At 38.5% G+C, this 19,515-nt stretch overlaps 2 protein-coding genes, 1 long non-coding RNA gene and 1 other non-coding gene across 8 annotated transcripts in view; 1 reads left to right on the top strand and 3 right to left on the bottom strand.

The window, feature by feature from the left end:
- Nucleotides 1-2,225, bottom strand: part of ACAT1 (acetyl-CoA acetyltransferase 1) — a 29,141-nt gene extending 26,916 nt beyond the window's left edge. Inside the window, exon 1 of the mRNA XM_019975363.2 lies at nt 2,074-2,225. Coding sequence (XP_019830922.2) covers nt 2,074-2,130 — 57 coding nt within the window. The 5' untranslated portion in view covers nt 2,131-2,225. The remainder of the gene's footprint in view (nt 1-2,073) is intronic.
- A 93-nt stretch (nt 2,226-2,318) lies between these two features.
- LOC139176119 (uncharacterized) lies at nt 2,319-16,094 on the top strand. The gene is made up of 2 exons (XR_011560616.1): nt 2,319-2,864; nt 6,235-16,094. It is a non-coding gene; the product is annotated as an uncharacterized lncRNA (long non-coding RNA).
- On the bottom strand, nt 5,610-5,716 carry LOC139176188 (U6 spliceosomal RNA). The gene has a single exon (XR_011560644.1). It is a non-coding gene; the product is annotated as a U6 spliceosomal RNA (small nuclear RNA).
- CUL5 (cullin 5) overlaps nt 14,930-19,515 on the bottom strand; it is a 127,430-nt gene continuing 122,844 nt past the window's right edge. For all 5 annotated transcript variants that reach the window (XM_070767577.1, XM_070767578.1, XM_070767576.1 and 2 more), the window contains one exon: nt 14,930-18,518. In XM_070767577.1, coding sequence (XP_070623678.1) covers nt 18,324-18,518 — 195 coding nt within the window. In that variant the 3' untranslated portion in view covers nt 14,930-18,323. The remainder of the gene's footprint in view (nt 18,519-19,515) is intronic.

Below are 19,515 nucleotides of genomic sequence, written 5' to 3'. Positions count from 1 at the left end.
CAGAGACTTAGAAAATGAATTTTTAGTTGCGGGGGGTGGGCGGGAGAAGATAGGGACTTTGGGAAGGTCATGTACATACTGCTATATTTAAAATGGATAACCGACAAAGACCTATTGTGTAGTACATGGAACTCTGCTCAATGTAATCTGCCAGCTTGGATGGAGTGGGCTTTGGGGGAGAATGGATACACCTATATGCAATGCTGAGTTCCTTCGCTCTTCACCTGAAACTACCACAACATTGTTAACTGGCTATACCTCAATACAAAATAAAAAGCTCCAAGTTAAAAAAAAAAAAAAAGAAAATGAACTTGGTTCAAAACAGCAAGACAGGAGTTTAAAGGAGGGAATAATCAACAATGTCAAGAATACTGGAGTGGGTTGCCATTTCCTTCTCCAGGGGATCTTCCTGACCCAGGGATTGAACACCATGTCTCCTGCACTACAGGCAGATTCTTTACGGACTGAACTACCAGAGAATCCCACAGAGTTACCAGGGAGGCCCCATCAACACTGTCAAATACAGTGTAAATAAAGGTCAAGAAGAAGAAACACAGGATATGAAAAGCACTGGTATTCTTCAGTTGAGTAGCATAGAAATCAAACTGCAGAGGTTTAAAGGGAAATGGATGTAAAGAAGGGTGACAAGGAGGACTACTCTTTTGACCATAAGAAAAAAGCAATTCCAGTTGGAAAGCAAAAAGCTCTGTTTAAGTCCATAAAAGTTTGTTGCCGATTAAGGGAGACCTGTGTGTTTTCGAAGGCAAACGAGAAAAAGCCAGTTAATAGGTTAGAGATTACGTTTCATTCCACAAAATGGCACGCAATACTGAAAACCCTGTTAAAACAAACTGTATCTCCATGCCTCAGTAAATGACCACTTAATTTAAGTAACAAATGAACACCACAAATCACACACTATATAATCTTCATTTTTCTCATCAGCAACATTTGTGTTTGATTTTGAGCTGTTAATTAAACTAAATTAAGAAGGTTCTGCATTTCGTTTATGTTTTGTTTTTTACTAACTTACGTACCTAGTTTTCACCTAATTCACCTAGTAAACTCTAGTTTGAAACTCAGGATGTGCTGACTTCTATTATCTCAGTCACCCAGGATTAATTTTAGACTTTTCCTTCTCCGTTGGTTCTCCATTCTCACTCTGCATTTGACAAGTTCTACATTTATTCTTTCACAATCTCTTGTGATTTTCCCTCTTGCGATTCCCACCCCCCCTTCAAATCGTTCCACACCTCTAACTATGACAATAACAAAAATATAAACGGTCCTCACTGACTTAAGTCAAATTCAAACTCTTAACAATAGAACTAGATTTCAAACTTTACTGCTCCAACCAAACTAGAAAAGTCACGCCTCACAACCACACCCTGAAATTCTAGACCTACTTCTCGGCTTTTGCCAGACCCTAAACCTGTGGTGCAAGCTAGCTTGCTCTGATGGATGGAAAACTGTAGATTCTTCCAAGGCTGTCGCTCCTGTGTTTCTGTTCTGGCACAAGAAGCCAGAACAGAAACAAGGCTCTGGACGCCCTTGGTACGTAAGCGCTCAGTTCAGTTCAGTCGCTCAGTCGTGTCCGACTCTTTGCGACCCCATGAATCGCAGCACGTCATCAAGAAACCGAGGAGCCATTTATTTTCCCTAATAGGCCTGAAGTTGCTCCGAGTTGACACATCGATTTATTATCACTCTGTAAGCCCAAAATGATCACCTACGGCATGAAATTAAAACCTCTTGACAGTAACGTTCACAAATATGTTTCGAAAAAAAGCTGGGAAGCAGTTTTAGCGGACTTCGCTACCCGTCAGGCAAGGTCGAGACCAAGCCCCGGACTTTCTGCGCATCAAAACACCTGACCGCTAGAGACTAGAAAGCGATGTCTACACTCCGACAGGGCCGCGGCGAATGGAAACGCTGCGTAGAAGCCTGCGCTTCTGGACGCGAGCGCAGGGTTCGGGGCGGGGGCGGGGGTCTTCCCGAGGCCCTCATTGAGGGCTCCTTCCGGCCTCACGCTCGCGGCCAAGGCCTCGCGAGGCGAGTCCCAGCCCCTCTCACCTGCACCCGCCTCTGAAGCAGGGGGCCGCGCCGCAGAAGGGCCGCTAACACAGGCATGATCTCCGACCTCTCTCTCCGAAATAGAAGTGCTGGCCGGCGCGGCGCGGCGCGACCCCGATTCAGCTCCTCCCGCTGCGCCGCCTCTTCCAATAGCAGCCTCGGACCACGACGGTCGGCGGCCATTGGCCAGCAGCCAAGGAGGGGTCGGGCGGAGCCTGGCGCAGCGCCAGTGCAGAAGCCACTAGTTCTGAGGCCTTTGGTTTATGTGTAAACTGAGCCTGTTTTTCTCATTTACACACGCAAAGCACAAAGGAAATTTATGAAAATATTTTTAAGCAATCCAGTCTAGCTTTTCACTTATGATAATTTTTCAATTGCTTCTTAAGTAGGAGGACGAAGAGGAATAGAAAACATTAATGACTTTGAACAATTAACAAGATTATATTAACCTTCATCAAAATTCCATAAATTACATGTTATTATCTACTCTTTCGGAGAAGGCAATGGCACCCCACTCCAGTACTCTTGCCTGGAAAATTCCTTGGACGGAGGAGCCTGGTGGGCTGCAGTCCATTGGGTCTCTAAGAGTCGGACACGACTGAGCAAATTCACTTTCACTTTTCACTTTCATGCACTGGAGAAGGAAATGGCAACGCACTCGAGTGTTCCTGCTTGGAGAATCCCAGGGATGGGGGAGCCTGGTGGGCTGCCCTCTGTGGGGTCGCACAGAGTCGGACACTACTGAAGCGACTTAGCAGCAGCAGCATCTACTCTTTAATGAGATAGCTCAGGTACAAAGAAGTTAATTTTTTTTGTGCATGCGTGGAAAGTTGTAGAGGTGGGGTCTGGACTGGAATCATTACGTGGAATTGCTTTCTTACACATATTTCCAGAGAATGATAATACTGTTAACTAACATTTGGGGAACCCATTGCTTAATTTTGGATCTTCAGCTGGAGAAAGCAAAACTTTGTTACTTTGTAACATTATTTTTCTTTATTTATTTTTTTATATTTCTTTTGTTGTCGTTGTTGTCTGGGGTTTTTTCCGGGGGCGGGGGGGGGGGGGGTTGGGGGCGTGGTCTGTGCCTCTTGTGGGATCTTTGTTCACCAACCAGGGATTGAAGCCAGACCTTTAGTAGGGAAAGTACAGAGTCCTAACCACGGGCGGACCAAGGAATTGTCTATATTTATTTTACACAGAAGATAAGGTTGTCACGAGGACTTCACTTATCCCAAGGCAAACCCACGTTTTTCCTAAAGTAAAATCCCCACCCTTAATTAGGTTTTGTAACAAGTGGGAGATTGTATTTTTCAAAGTTGACCACACTTAAAGTTAGGGTTGACCTGCACCCGGCAGGGCTGAAAGCCTTTTAATTGCTCATCCTCAAGATGGAAGGAACACAGAGTTAGCAAGAGAGATATCAATGGTTTATTGGATAGGGAATCTTACCAGAAGCAAGAGGGTTCTACAGAGACACAGTCTTATGGGTGACAGATGGCAGGTTGGCCGTGGCAAGAGTCTTCCCTGTCAGAAGAGGGAATTGTTACAGAGAAAATTGGTATCAGGATGGCTCATTGGTTACCAGGAAAACCAGCAGAAGAGCACAATCCTCACTGCCCCTTTGATAAACCATCTTTGTGAAGTTGTTCTGATTTAAAGATTACAACAGTCAGTAGCTGGGGTGGGGGCAACTATGTAGGCATTTACTGATCAGGCTCTATGATTAAGAGGCAAGATAAGTCAGGTGAGTAGGATGTAGCTGAAGCAGGGTCTGATTATGAAGGGGATGTACAGCCAGCAAGAGAACAGCCATCTTGGGTGGCCTAATCATACAATTAGTTCACCCTACAAGTTCTTTCAATATGACTTATGCTCACTCCTCCAAGTAGAGGTGGGGGTCTGTGTTCTGTCCTCCCAGGCTAGGTCTAGACAGAAATATGGATAAAGAAGTTTGTCTAGTGATTCCAGTCCTCAGACTCCAACCTTCCCAGCTGAGACCCTAGACATCATGGAGCAGAGACCAGCCATCCCTCCCTTTGCCCTGTCTGAATTAATGATCCACAGAAACAAAGATAGAAAATAAATGGCTATTGTTTTAACCCAGTACATTTTGGGATCATTTTTACATAGTAATAGATAAATACAGCACTCCTAACTTCCCTAGTCACCCAAGGTTGGTCCCTTAGAGTGAGGTGTGATGCCTCTGTATATCAATAGGCTATCAAATCCTGCTTCCTTCCTTTGAATGTCACACTCAAATCTCCTCTCTTGCTGACCCTACTCTAGGCCAGGCACAAACATTTTCATACCTACTGCTATAATAGCTGTGGAAAGGAAATCATTACAATGTGTACCAGTTCTTTAATTGTGTTTGTGTGTTTGTGTGAAATGTACAAGATATATCCTATCTTTATCTGAAAAAGTTGAATTTTTAAAGAACTCAGAAAATTAAACAGCTAGTCTGGCCTAATAAACAAAGGCCAAGGCTGATAACTAGACATGGAAAAAGCAAAAGATGACTGGTTGTATTAATAGCTCCTTACATATTTCTAAGTATGGGGCATTTCTTTCACTAGTTAATTAACTTAATCCTCACAAAAATTCCATGAATTAGGGAGTTTTATTGCTCACATTTCTATAAAGAAACAGATAAGTTATATAAATTGTCCAAGGTCACAGAGCAAGTAATTAGTGATAGAGCTACAATCTGAACCCAGACTGTCTGGTTGCCAGGACTAGGGTCTTAATCTCTAAATTAGCTGTGCCTTAGGAGAATTCCCTTAGAAGCACAGGGGGTCAACTTTGACTTGGCAATTCTGTTATCAAAAGCACTATCAGGAAATATTGCCTCTATGTTGGACAGGATGACTTCTAGAGCAGTTCAAAGAGACTTAGGGGCAGTTGGGAGAGAAGGATAGCAAATATGCTCCTGAACTACAGCAGATAACTCCTTCAAACTTCAAAATATGAGCATATTCAACATAAATATGAGCAGAAGGCCAAAATGTAGTTAACAATTTCATTTAAGAGTCTAGAATTTTGAAAAGTCAAATTTTTTTTAAGAAAATAGGGAAAATCACTGCAATGCAAGTGTAAGCACTTGAGTGCTTTACACTTAGAACCTAAGTAAATAAAATCTAATTCTGATCTTTATTTACATTAATCAAAAAAAATTAACTGGGAACCAATTCAGGATTAAAGCATAAAATTGGGACTTAGGGCAGAAAGGTAATTACTGAAGGTATTAGGTAGATGAAATTATCCAAAGAGTCTACAGAGAAAAAACTTGGGGAACACCTACTTTTAGGTGGAGGAAAAGGACTTATCAGAGTAGATGGAGCAAGAATTATAAAAAGAAAGGTGTCAGAGAACCAGATTACTCTGTGAGCTAAGCCATGCTGCACTCTCCACCTCCACTTCTTTACACACCTGTGATAATTCCTCATTCACACCTTGGATGTGAAGCAATAACCGCCTTGAGGGGATACAGATCCAAAGAAAACAGACAACAGGACGCTAATTTTTCTTTTTTTTTTTTTATGGAACGCTTCACGAATTTGCGTGTCATTCTTGCGCAGGGACCATGCTAATCTTCTCTGTATCGTTCCAATTTTAGTATATGTGCTGCTGAAGCGAGCACAGGATACTAAATTTTTTATTCCAAAATTCTGAAGTCACAGTTCAGGTAGAAGACAAGAAATATTTGAAAATCCATTTTTCCTACCCCTACCCAATACTAGTTAAGTAGAATTCAGGAGAAAAAGGCTAGAGCTGGAGAGGAAGCCAGAGGGAGGATCAGCTACTGATGAATATCCCCAAGAAAAGGCCATGATCCTTGTCTCCTCCTAAAGTCCAGCCACAGGGGAATGTGACAGAACCATCCCCTCTACACACACATACACACACACACACACACACACACACACACACACACACACACACAGGATACATTCAGGATTATGAGGGAGAGAAGATCTGTTCCCTGATTCAAACCAGCTTATCTGAAAAAGTAGCCCACGTGAGCACTCAAGGTTAAATGGAAGATTGAGGTGGTTGTTTAGGGTGTTTGGATATGAGGAACCTAAGGTAGCCTTACAGAAAGTCCTCAGGACACCAAAAGCCCCTCAAAGAGCTAAATGGATGATTTTTCTGTTATAGCTGTGAAGAGTACAGAAGTTAGCTGAACTGGAGCTGGTGACCCTCAAGGGGCTCCACTACAGGAAACTGGGCCCTACAAGTCTGGGGCCATTACCATGCTGGATATGAGACAGAGCGGGATGGTATAACACCCAGGATAGAAGACGTGAAGCAAACAATCTTCCAAGCAACCTTTAACCTAGGATGTATTAAAAGATGACTGAATTTGACTGAGTTTAAGTGAAAATGACTAGATTAACATTTCTTCCATGAGATAGAAATGAAGTGCTTAAACAAAAACAATTAAGTCAATGGAGAAGGAAATGGCAACCCAGTCCAGTATTCTTGCCTGGGAAATCCCATGGACAGAGGAGCCTGGTGGGCTCCTCTATAGTCCATGGGATCACAAAGAGCTGGGCACGACTTGGCAACTAAATAACAACAAAGAAGCCAAAATAAAATATGGAAAGGCAAGTGACAAGAATTTTCAAGACTGGGGCTTTGGTTTTCTTTGTGTCTTGATCCATAACCTTTGGACAGGTTACTATTCACGCCAATGCTGCCTTTGGCACAGTAAGAACCTCTGAATCACAGACTGATCTACAGCTTGCACAATGTGAATCCATTCCATTCTGCAGTTTTGAGTCAAGGCCCTGGCTTGTTTTTATTGGGCATTACCCCTTAACTGCACAAATAAAGCTTTTTTAAAAAAATTTATTTTTATTGAAGGATAATTGCTTTACAACAAATAAAGCTTTTGATAATTAAAAAAAGAAAGCAATGACGTTCAGTTTAAAGAGGATTAAAGCTTTTTTTTTCATATATGAACTTATAACTTTTGAGTTATTCCTGTCACAGTAGATAACAGTGTTCAGACACAGAGTCACTAATAAAGAGCAACATCTTTTGAAATGTACCTCATCTTAGATTCTAAGTTAACTACAGTTGTTAACCTAGCCAAAAAGTTAGGTGGAGACTTATGTCTTGGAAAGTATACTATCAATATTGATAAAATAAATGTTTTGGCCTCTTCCTCTTTGCAAACACCCGTAACTATAGTCATAAGACCCAGGGTGCTCTTGTAGAAGTATAATTTAGTTTCAGAAACATTAGAACAATAGTCCCATAGCAGGGAACAAAGAGGAAAATAACGAAAATGTAAGAGTTTAGAAAAATGTGAGTGTTAGATTCAAAATGCAAGGAGGTTTGCTATTCACTTCTCATTAAATTCTTCTATAACAAGTAACTTCTGGGACTTTCCTAGTTGCCCAGTGGCTAAGACTTTGTGCTCCCAGTGCAGATCCCTAGTCAGGGAACTAAGATCCCACATACGGCAACTAAGCCCAGGCATCACCACTACTGAGCCCACGTGCTCTCGAGCCCCCAGGCACCACAACAAGTGAGTCATGCTGAAGGAAGACCCAGCACAGCCCAACAAGTAACTTCTATTATACTTAGTCTGTTGGAATAACTCATTGTACTAGGTTGGCTAGTGTCCCCCACAAATCCTGCCTGTGAATGACTTGACTCAGAAATATGGTTTCTGCAGATGTAATAAAGATGAGGTCATAGTCCTAAATACAATGACTGATGTCCTTATGAAAAGAGAGGGCACACACAAATGAGAGAGCCATGTGCAGGAGGCAGGTTGGAGTGATTCACCTCCAAAAAATGAAACACCAAGGAGTTCCAACCACCACCAGAAGCTGGGAGAGAAGCAAGGAATATAGATTCTCCCTTAGAACCTACAGAGCGAGCCAACTCTGCCAACACCTGGATTTCAGACTTCCAGACTCCAGAACTCCGAAAAAACACATTTCTATTGTTTTAAGTCACTCTGTTTGTGGTACTTAGTTATGGCTGCCATAGAAAACCAATCCTTATCTTTTTTATTTATATAACCCATAACCCACATTTTGTGAAATCCTGGGAAGGACAGAGTCAAAAGCTTCATCAGACCTTTGGGAATGTTTGTACTCCATCGTTGAAACAATTTTCTAAGCCCAGTATGAAGCTACTCCTGCCTTGGGTGCCAAATCAGCAAACTGAAACTTAAATAATATAATATTCATGTCCCTATAAATGCTCCACTTGCCCAGAAATAGAGTATATCAAGCCAGAAAATTCCCAATTGCAAGAATTTTTAATAACTTTTTTCTAAGTAAGAACAGATACGCAACCTCAGACAAACTCAAGCCAAATACTCTTTCCTTATTCCCTGATTGACCTAATAGCCTTATAAGGAAATCTCTGACCACCAAGCCAATCATGTGGTTTCCACGTTGCCACTTCTAAAGCTCTGTAAAACTTGCTCTTGCCCCAAATCCCTCAGCAAGAGTGGTCCACTGCTTGTGAGGCACTCTACTCCCCTAATCCATGGCAACTGCATGTTTTCTCTTGAATAAAGGATATCAAACTTGTTATTAAGTTTATTTTTGTCATTTGACATGTATTTGAGTTAAGAAAATGATTACAATAGGAAGATGCAGAATAGTAGCGAGTTCCTAGAAGTAACTTTTATATAATTTATCTTGGAATTTAGAACAAAAAGATACAAAAGATATTTTAGGAAATTCTTAGTGATTTAAAGACAGAAATCCTACTTGTCTCAAGAATGACTTTTGAGCTTGTTCCATGTTCCTCCACCTTTGAGGATGGTTTGGTCTGCTCAACAGTGGCTCCCAAGCCTTTCAATTTTACAAGCAGTGGGTCCCCATTGAACAAGGAACTGCACTAAAAATGTGGGAAATTTTTTAAATTATGAAAATCTTTTATGTTTTAGATTGGGGTGGCTCCTCAGCCATAGGCTAAAAGGAATAACTCAATTCATATCCGCTGGTGTCTTAGGCCTCAGCCATTGAGATATGAACTCAAGAGAAAAATTTGACATAGGCCAGTGGTCCAGAAATGCCACGGATTGAAAGCAAACAATCTTACTGACCACTGCTTACCACTCTGAACATTTATTCTACTTCCAAACATAGGCCAAGAAGCAACCCAACAGCTAGTCCCGACTTCCTTCGCCTGGTATACGCATACTATGAAATGTTCCTATTCATTCAGTGAATACAGTAGAAGTGAACACAAACAAAGGTCAGGTTCTAGAGATACTACCCAAGTAGAATCAATAATATGGTACAGGGAGGGAAGCAATAATCAGTTGCATGATGGTTGCTAACCTGGGAGATGGAGACAGTTATTAAGTGGAGCAAGTCTGTGACAAAAGATGAGATGTTTAAGAAATAGCTGGAAATACATGTTGATCAGTTGGGAGCGATTTGAGACAGTCTGGCACATCAACATTCAGAGGTTGAAGCCACAGAGGTAGATAAAATCACACAGGAAGAGCATGTAGCTCAGTGAGTTGAAATGGAAATGAAATTCTGGGGTGTGCAGGTAGAGGAAGAGCCAGAGAATGAGAAAGCTAAGTGAGATAAATGTGGGACCAGGAGAGAATGGCATCTTTGAGAAACAAATTAACAACCAGGAGTGTTCAAGGTTCAAATGCTGTAAGGAGATCAAGTAAAAGGAAGATTGAAAATGAACTTCTGATTAAGCAATAGGAGGTCACTGATGACCTTGGCAAGAGGACCAGTGGGACATAAGCCAATGAGTAATAAGTAGAAGAAATAGAGACAGACTGTACTCTTCTTTAAAGATGTTTAGCAGAATATAAAGGGAGTAAAACAAGGTCATAACATGACCAAGGTGGTGGGAGAAATTTTTTTTAAGAATGGTGGATACTTGAATATGTTTGTAAGCCAGTGATTCACAAACTTTAGTGCATCAGCCTCACCTGGAAGGCTTATTAAAATTCAGATTGCTCCCTGGCCCCCCATACACTGAATGGTTGGTCTGGGGTGGAACTCAAGAACTTCGCTTTTCCAACAAGTTCTTAAGTGATGATAACGCTGTTGGTCTGTGGACTAAAACTTTGAGAACCCCTGTTGTAGGCTAAGGAGGAAATAATCAATAGAAGGATGTTTGGAAGATATACGAAATGTTAAGTATCCTGGAGCAAAACACAGAAGCACTTCAGTGAAAGCATAAAAACAGTTGGTCTTGAGTAGGAAGTGAGGCAGCCCTTCCTCTGAGATAGGTAGGCCAATGAAGATGTGCATTACCAGAGGTAAAGTTTAGAGGCAGAGAAGCAGGTTATGAAAGTGCATGTTTCAAAGTCTTATTTTCTTTGCTTATTTTCTCAAAGTAAAGTCATCTGCTGAGAACGGAGGAGGTAAGGTAGAGTGTGTGTGCGCGCTCAGTCGCTGAGTCGTGTCTGACTCTTAGTGACTCCAAGGACTGCAGCCCGCTGAGCTCCTCTGTCTATGGGATTCTCCCAATATTCATAAGAATATTGGAGCGGGATGCCATTTCCTTCTCCAGGTGATCTTCCCAATGCAGGGATCAAACCTGTGTCTCCTGCATTGCAGGCGGATTCTTTACCACTGAGCCAAGGTAGAGTAGGGGGAAGGATAATTACACTTAGCAGCCATAGGAAAAGGCCTTGTAAAAATAGTCCCATGCCCCACCTTTTCTTAGAGTTACGAGAATTACAGTCTCTTAACCAGGAGTGTTAATTTTCAAATCTGGCTCATTGAAAGTTGGCTCTTTATTCTCTGCCTTCCTACTTTCCACTGCTACCCTTCAAACATCAAACACTGTTGAAGAAACTTGTAAGTAGTATCAGTCTGTTTCAGCAACCACACACACACACACACAAAACTCATTTATCATTAAGTGAAAATAGCAAACCTCAGTACACCCAGGGAAGTTTCCTGTCATTCTTTTAGATTGTTGTTGTTTAATCTTTAAGTCATGTCTGACTCTTTGCAACCCCGTGAACTGCAGTATGCCAGACTTCCCTGTCCTTCACTATCTCCCAGAGTTTGCTCAAATTCATGTCCATTCAGTCCGTGATGCCATCCAACCTCTCCTCCTCCCTTCTCTTGCTCTCAATCTTTCTCAGCATCAGAGTCTTTTCCAAGGAGTCGGCACTTTGCATAAAGTGGCCAAAGTATTGGAACTTCAGCGTCAGTCCTTCCAATGAATATTCAGGGTTGATTTCCTTAAGGATTGACTGGTCTGATTTCCTTGTTGTCCAAGGGACTCTCAAGAATCTTCCCCAGCACCACAGTTCAAAAGCATCAATTCTTCAGCATTCAGCCTTCTTTATGGTCCAACTCTCACATCTGTATGTGACTACTGGAAAAACCATAGCCTCGACAATATGGACCTTTGCCAACATACCCTGTCTAGGTTTGTCATAGCTTTTCTTCCAAGGAGCAAGCACCCTTTAATTTCATGGTTGCAGTCACCGTCCAGAGTTTTGGAGCCCAAGAAAATGTCTGCTACAGTTTCCATTTTTCCCCCATCTACTTGCCATGAAGTGATGGGACTGGATGCTATGATCTTAGTTGTCTGAATGTTGAGTTTGAAGCCAGCTTTTACACTCTTTTCTTTCAACTCCATCAGGAGGCTCTTTAGTGTCTCTTTGCTTTCTGCCGTTAAAGTGGTATCATCTGCATATTGGAGGTTATTTCTCTAGGCAATCTTGATTCCAGCTTGTGAGTCAATCAGCCCCACATTTTGCATGATGTACTCTTCATGTAAGTTAAATAAGCAGGGTGAAAATATACAGTCTTGACGTACTCCTTTCCCAGTTTTGAACCTGTCCATTATTAGTTAGAACCATGTCAGGTTCTAACTGTTGCTTCTTGACATGCATACAGGTTTCTCAGGGGACAGGTAAGGTGGTCTGGTATTCCCAACTCTTGAAGAATCTTCCAGTTTGTTGTGATCCACACAGTCAAAGGCTTTAGTGTAGTCAATGAAGTGGATATTTTTTTGAATTCCCTTGCTTTATCTATGATTCAGTGGATGTTGGCAATTTGATCTCTGGTTCCTCTGCCTTTTCTGAATCTAGCTTGTACATCTGAAAGTTCTTGGTTCACATACTGCTGAAGCCTAGCTTGAAGGATTTTGAGAATAATCTTGCTAGCATGTGAAATGAGTGCAATTGTACAGTAATTTGAACATTCTTTGGCATTTTCTTTCTTAGGGAATGGAATGGAATGAAAACTAATCTTTTCCAGTTCTCTGGCCACAGCAGAGTTTTCCAAATTTGTTGGCATATTGAGTGCAGCATCATCTTTTAGGATTTTAAATAGTTTAGCTGAAATTCTGTCACCTCCATTGGCTTCATTCATAGTAATGCTTCCCAAGGTCCAGGATGTCTGGCTTTAGGTCAATTACCACACCACTGTTGTTACATGGGCCATTAAGACTGTTTTTGCACAGTGCTGTGTATTCTTGCCACCTCTTCTTAATCTGTTTCTCTTAGGTCCTTGCCATTTCTCTCCTTTATTGTGCCCATCTTTGCATGAAATGTTCCCTTGGTATCTCCAATTTTCTTGAAGAGATCTCTATTCATTTCCATTCTATTGTTTTCCTCTATTTCTTTGTATTGTTCACTTAAGGCTTTCTCTCTTCTTGCTGTTCTCTTAACTCTGCATTCATTTGGGTCCATCTTTCCCTTTTTCTTTTGCCTTTCACTTCTCTTTCCTCAGCTGTTTGTAAGGCCTCCTCAGACAACCCCAGACAACTTTGCCTTCTTTATTTTTCTTGGGGATGGTTTTGGTCACCACCTCCTGTACAGTATTATGAACCTGTCTCCAGTTCATAGAGGTGGTACCAGATCCATGACAATTAGTCCATAGTTGTTCAGGCACTCTGTCTACCAGATCTAATCCCTTGAATCTATTGGTCACCTCCACTGTATAATCATAAAGGATTTGAATTTGATTTAGGTTATACCTGAATGGCCTAGTGGTTTTCCCTTTGCAATTTAAGCCTGAATTTTGCAATAAAGAGTTCACAATCTGAGCCACAGTCAGCTCCCAGTCTTGTTTTTGCTGACTGTAAAGAGCTTCTCCATCTTCAGCTGAAAAGAATATAATCAATCTGATTTCAGTAGTAACCATCTGATGATGTCCATGTGTAGAGTCATTCTTTAGATAAAAACAGTCAAAAACTAATGTAGACCCAAGTTGGGATTAGCACTTGTGACATTAGGATGTTACCAATTGGGAGACCAGGCTGCTACTTAACTCTCTTTACCCACTGTGGATCTATCAAAGATGTTTTAATCTGCAATACTTAAAATTTACACAGAATTGTTTGTATCTTTATGTCTTTTTCTTTAATCAGATGCTCACCAAGTCTGTAACTCCTCAACAGTTTAAGGCACCTGTTTCAGACTGTCCATTGGTTAAAAATAGAAGTTTAGTGACATGCAAAAGCCATATTTGATTTTATTGTCTAAGAATAAGGAATTAGAAAATAAAGTCTTCCCATTTAAAACTTAAAAGTATTGAACTCTACTTTGTTCTCAAGCACAGATGCTCTCATTCATTTGTTCAATTCACATCTCAAAGCCAGACTGTTTCTTTATGCATTGTTTTATCAAGTGGATCCAACTTTGGATATTTAGGGGTATCTCTTTGAGAAAAATATAAATTACAACTAATAAAATATAAATTACGAGTAACAAAATATAAATTACAAGTAACAAAGCTCTTAGTGCCCTTTCCAGGGCCTTGGGAGGTCTAAGGGACCCAGAAGCTAATGACTAATCTGTTCGTAGATTCTGGTGAATCTTAAACTGAGGTCACAATTTTTACTGCCTTCATTTCCAAGTCAATTTCCACTCACTGCTCAAATCCCAGTTAAAAGTCCAAGGTTGATTTTAGGGTCATTGCCGCTGCTGCTAAGTTGCTTCAGTCGTGTCCGACTCTGTGCGACCCTATAGATAGATGGCAGCCCACCAGGCTCCTCCGTCCACAGGATTCTCTAGGCAAGAATACTGGAGTGGGTTGTCATTTCCTTCTCCATTTAGGGTCATTATGAAGTGCTAAAGACTGAATGACTGCTTCTCTCCAAAGGTCATATGTTGAAACCTAACTCTCGATGTGTCATTACTGGGAGGTGGGGCCTTTAACTTTGGGAGGTAATTAGGTCATGAGAGTGGAACCCTTATGAATGAGATTAGTGCCTTTATAAAGGAGACCCAAAGCCCTTTAAAGTTTCTTTCTGCATGTGAGGACACAGTGAGGTATCAGCGGTCTGCAACCTGAAAGCGGTTCCTCAACAGAACCAACCATGCTGGCACCTTGATCTCAGACTTTGAACCTCCAGAACTATGAGAAATACATCTGTATTGATTTATAAGTCATCCAGTTCACGGTACTTTTTTATAACCACCAAGACTAAGACACAGTCTGTCTTCATAAACTTACTACTAAACTATCTCTAGGTTTGAAATTTAAATACTTCAAAAATTTCAAAATACACACAAAACATTAAATAATTAGTTTTATATTTTTTACTTTGATATAAGATTTAAATTTTGGTAATGACACGGCATATCTAAACAGATGAATGAATGCAGTTTCAGGTTTAAAATTCTGACCTCCTCCAGGCATGACAGCCCTATGCTATCATCAACAGAAAAGATATTCCTGTTAGCTTTCCTTTTGAACTTGAATTTGAAATTTAAAAGAAAGAAGCGGGTTACTTTTTGTATTTCTGATTCCTAAGCCTGGCTAAAATTTACCATTTCACCATGAAATATGTAAATGCACCTATTATAAAAATTTTAATTAAACTCTGAGAAACTACTGAGAAACTATCAGTAGAACATCAACATTTTCTTGATAGGTGAAAGCTTTTATATTACATTTTTATTTTGCAAGAAAATAAATTATACAACTTAAAAAATAAAATCCAAAAATTAAGCAGTTCATCAAAATATTTCAGCCTACTACATACAGAAACTGCTACCATTTAAAATTGTACAGCATTATCATCTCAGTATGTAGTGGCACACATTCAAAATCGTATATACCATACGAGGATAGATTACAACTTAGGAACTCAAATTTGTTCAACACTCCAGACAACGTATATAGTGTAGATGACAGGAAAGCTCTCATTGTAGTGTTTATTTCACCAACATAACATTGGAAGAGTTTTTAAGACAGCATCCCAGTCATTTACATGAAAATAGAAAAAACAAGCTTGAGTTTAAGATAGCAAATCTTTCTGGAAAACTAGCAGATCTTTCACACAAATTGAATTTTTAAAATTTGCCCTTTGAGCAGGGCCAATGACATCCTACTCCAAATAATGCAAAATACTTTTAAACTAGTCCAGTCATATTTTGTATTAAATTTAATAAAAGGTAATTTATTAAGAAAGCTAACATTTCCTTTTTGGAAATTTTAACATTTATGCACAAAATAAGAGTAAAGAGATTTAAATAAAGTTTGCCAGAATGCAGGGATCCCTCCAATAAATGTAAAAATTGGAAGACTTCAGAATTTATTTCAAGATCCTCATTAAATCACTGGAACAGTAATATTCTAAATATTTAACTCATTGTAAGCATTAAAATTGTTCTATATTTTCACTTGGAAAGTTTTGCTTCATATCTCCTTACTCTGGCAATGAGATGGTAATAAAGGTTAGCATTTGCAAGATGGCTTCACCTTTATATTAGAAGATGAATGCTCAAATCTTAAATTAACCTCTGAAGTGTCCTATTGCCATACTGCTCATGAAAAAAATATATACGTATATTTGTATACATTTTCCCTTAACCATGTCAGATTTCATCCCTGCTCAGATAGCACTAATTTTTAGTTCACATTAGAGAAAAGGGACTTATTAATAAAGGATACTAACAGTGATTCTGTACCTTTAGCAAATTGCTGGTAGGTTTTTGTTTCCAGATCCTTTTTTTTTAAATTTTTAATTAGCAAATTTATTGTCAAAATATATTTAAAGAAAATTCAACAATGGAATAGGCACCTTGTCAACTAAATGATTTTCATGAACACCAAATTGTAGTTAGATAAACTTTTGTATACATAAAGAAAAAAATAATGAAAACTGTAAGTCTACAGTATTTGCTGCTGTTCTATTCCCCAATATACAACTAGGACATAATAAGCTATTAAAAAATTTATAAAATTGTATAGAAAACTTTGCTATGGATTTAGAGTTACCCACTTTTGCATTAAATTTACCTTTATAAATCAAAATATCATGGCTCTCATTCTTAAACGACTGAAAAAGATTAGAAATTCCAAACAAGTTTTGAGAACAATTCTGGTTTAAAACATCAACAAATTTTAAACTTTAAGAAACAGACTATAATTTTTCTTTCCATTGCTTCTTCCTTTGGTGTTCCTGTACTGGATAAGCAAATATGCCGATACCAAACTATTTGTTAAACATAAGGGCCACAATTATTACCAAATTATCAGTTTTTTTTAATTTCAAATTTATTCCATTGTTAACAGTCATCTAGTCAAAGAAAACAGTAAGCACTAATTTAGACTAATTTTCACAATATTCTTAGTCATTGCCATATGCTACCTAAGAGTTCAAGTGTAAGATTTTCCTGTGAATTTCACAATAGGTCTTTGACTATAACCAGCAAAACCTTAAATGTTTTAAGTTTGCTTTCCTTCATCAGGCCATCTCACAAAGCCTCTTGGGACTGGGGACAGACTCCATGAAATGCTGTTAAAAGCACTCTACAATAATACTGTATGCTGTTCAACACTCTGGCACTCCATTTTCTACTACCATCAAAATCATTTAAAATATTACTTAATATCAAATAAAATATAATTTGCAAGAAAAGTTTTGAAATGGGCACCACAATGAATAAAATCCATGTTGACCCATTCTTTCCCAGTGGGGAATAAGTTTTCCTTTTTTAAGTTGTTCACGTCCTCAAGTCCAAAAATCTCCATTACTCTGGGTATTCAGTTGCCAGCAACTAAAAAGTTGCTACTTTGGATTGACTGAAAAAAAACAAGTTTAAGTGTTGCCTTCTGAACATTATTTAAATGTTTACTTTTAAAATATATAAATATACATATACATATTATTTGGCAAGTTTATTGTTCATATTAAGATTGCAACAATTCTGCTTATGCTTTTCAGGTCTATGTTGTGGTTTTTCTTTACCTCCTAGGTGACTGATAATTATTACTTTTTAAAACAGAATGTCTTCCTTTCCAGAAACCTGAGGCTACAAATCCCTAATAATGAGACTTTAAAACTTCAAAGTATTTCTATGCTACAGATTAAGAGGTCAGTTATATAATTGTATTATATTAAAGCAGGAGATTTCTGCCTTGTTTTTTAATGAATTCGAGTGTAGCATAATAAATATTAGGTATATAATATTAAGTGTCTTAGTAAACACTTAATACGCGAGTTTTGCTATTTTTGACTCTGAAGTTGAAATGATCTATCTCCATACATTTTTTTAAACAACTAAAATAACAATATGAGCTTCACTTTTTCAAAACAAACTCTCTGGCCATATAAGATAAAAAAAAAAAAAAAACACTCCATTTAACAATGAACAACTAAAACAGTAGTCTCCTGCTTAATGAAAGCCAACATTTTTTAGGTGGAAAAATTTACTATCACTTTGAAGTCACCACTAAAATCCAGTTGTTATACTGAAGCAGTGTTTGAACATATGATAATACTAAATACTTTTCATCTATATCTGCCCTGTCCCAATGTTGTGTAGACCAGCTCACTCTTTTGATCAAAAGAAATCAAGAGTGCTATTTCTAGTTTTAATTGCATTTTTTAAAAAAACAAAACACAACAGCATTTTTCAGTGCACAAACATCTGAAGATCCTTCCTTGTGCAAATACATTTTTCTAAGAGAGGAAAAAAAAAGAAAAAAAAAAGCAACAAGAACCCCACTTTCACCCTCCCAACTGTTATTTCTTCTGGTGGGTATAAATCAGGTTTTTAAAAGCTCATAATGGGCTCTTTGTGAATGCAAGTTTCTCCACAAAACAGCATGCTGTTAAAACAGAGTGGTGCAACATGAAAGGAATGCCACCATGCTAACTAATGTGATTGGCAAAATATAGTTGTTTTGTTAGGTAAGGCAGAGATTTTAATATTTATGTAATCAAAGTCCAACTAAACCTTCCCCTAGCACAAACTGTAAGAACTTTCTGCCGAAGCACTCCAAAATTTGGGTTCTTAATATTGTCCATGATATTCAAAATTATGCCATATATATGAAAGTGTTGATATCAGATTCATCTCTTCTGATGTATTTGTGCTCTATTAGCCATTCTATTTGCTCTTTTATCATTTTCTTTTGTGGCAGGAACATGTTTTTCAAAATTTCTACTAATTCAGTCTGCAGCTGAGCATTACTAATTTTCTTTCTCATCTTCATTATTTGTATGATAGCTTCCTAAAAGAAAAAATAAAAATAAAGTATTAAATTATTTTAAGTAAAACAAAACAAAAAATGACTTTTAATGTTTTTTATCCTCTATCCAACATCTATCCAAAGGATTAGCAATCACTGGATTAACCTTGAGACCCGTAACAAACAAAAGTATCTTCTTTTCACTCTGGAAAACAAAATCTGCATATTATGGATATTCTGAAAAATAAGGAAAAGCAAAATTACTCATATCCCTTTTTACATACTTTTCCCCTTGTATTTACAGTTACTTCTTTGTATAGTAGTAGCAGTCAGTTGCTTTAGTTGCTGTTTTAAAAATTAATAATCATTACTTTTTATATACTTATCAGATTAATGAGCTGTACTTATTCTCAAGTACCTTCAGTTTATAATGACTCGACTAAATGGTTCAACTTTCTGGAGGAGTAAGCACTTTTCATCTAAGTCAATCTTATTAATAATTTCCTTGATGATTTAATTACTATTAATCTATATAATATAGATAATTAGAAAATTACTAATTATTCTCTCTTTTGTCTTTTCCAGTACAAGGTCTCTTCTTAGTCAACAAAAGGCATCCATCTGCCTTACTGGAGATTAGAATTCATTATAAAAAGTTTGAAAACAGAAATGTGTTAATATTTGCTTTTAAACACTGAAAAACGGAGATTTGCTACAAGGCAATAGGCTTGGGACTCAGGCACTATTCAGTATGAGAAAAGTATACCATCAACTTCCTCTGTACAGACATGAGAATTCCTACACTGCCACTAGCAAGTCAGAAGAATTACTCCTAACAGTATGTCCATATCCACACTCTGGATCACAGGGGTTTATGTCAAGGGTTCAGGGAGAAAGAAGGAAGAGGGAAAAAGTATGTCTTCCTTCAGGCACTTGTACATTACAGAAACCAGTAAGGAGGAAAGAACAATTGTAAATATTCTAATTTCTCTTACTCTAGCTTTGGTAGAGGTGAAAATGATGGCTGTGTTAGAGATGT

Source organism: Bos indicus, chromosome 15 (assembly GCF_029378745.1).
Source record: "Bos indicus isolate NIAB-ARS_2022 breed Sahiwal x Tharparkar chromosome 15, NIAB-ARS_B.indTharparkar_mat_pri_1.0, whole genome shotgun sequence".
Classification (NCBI taxonomy): Eukaryota; Metazoa; Chordata; class Mammalia; order Artiodactyla; family Bovidae; genus Bos; species Bos indicus.
The sequence above is the reverse complement of the archived record's forward strand: the minus strand, read 5'-3'. Positions and strand labels throughout refer to the sequence as shown.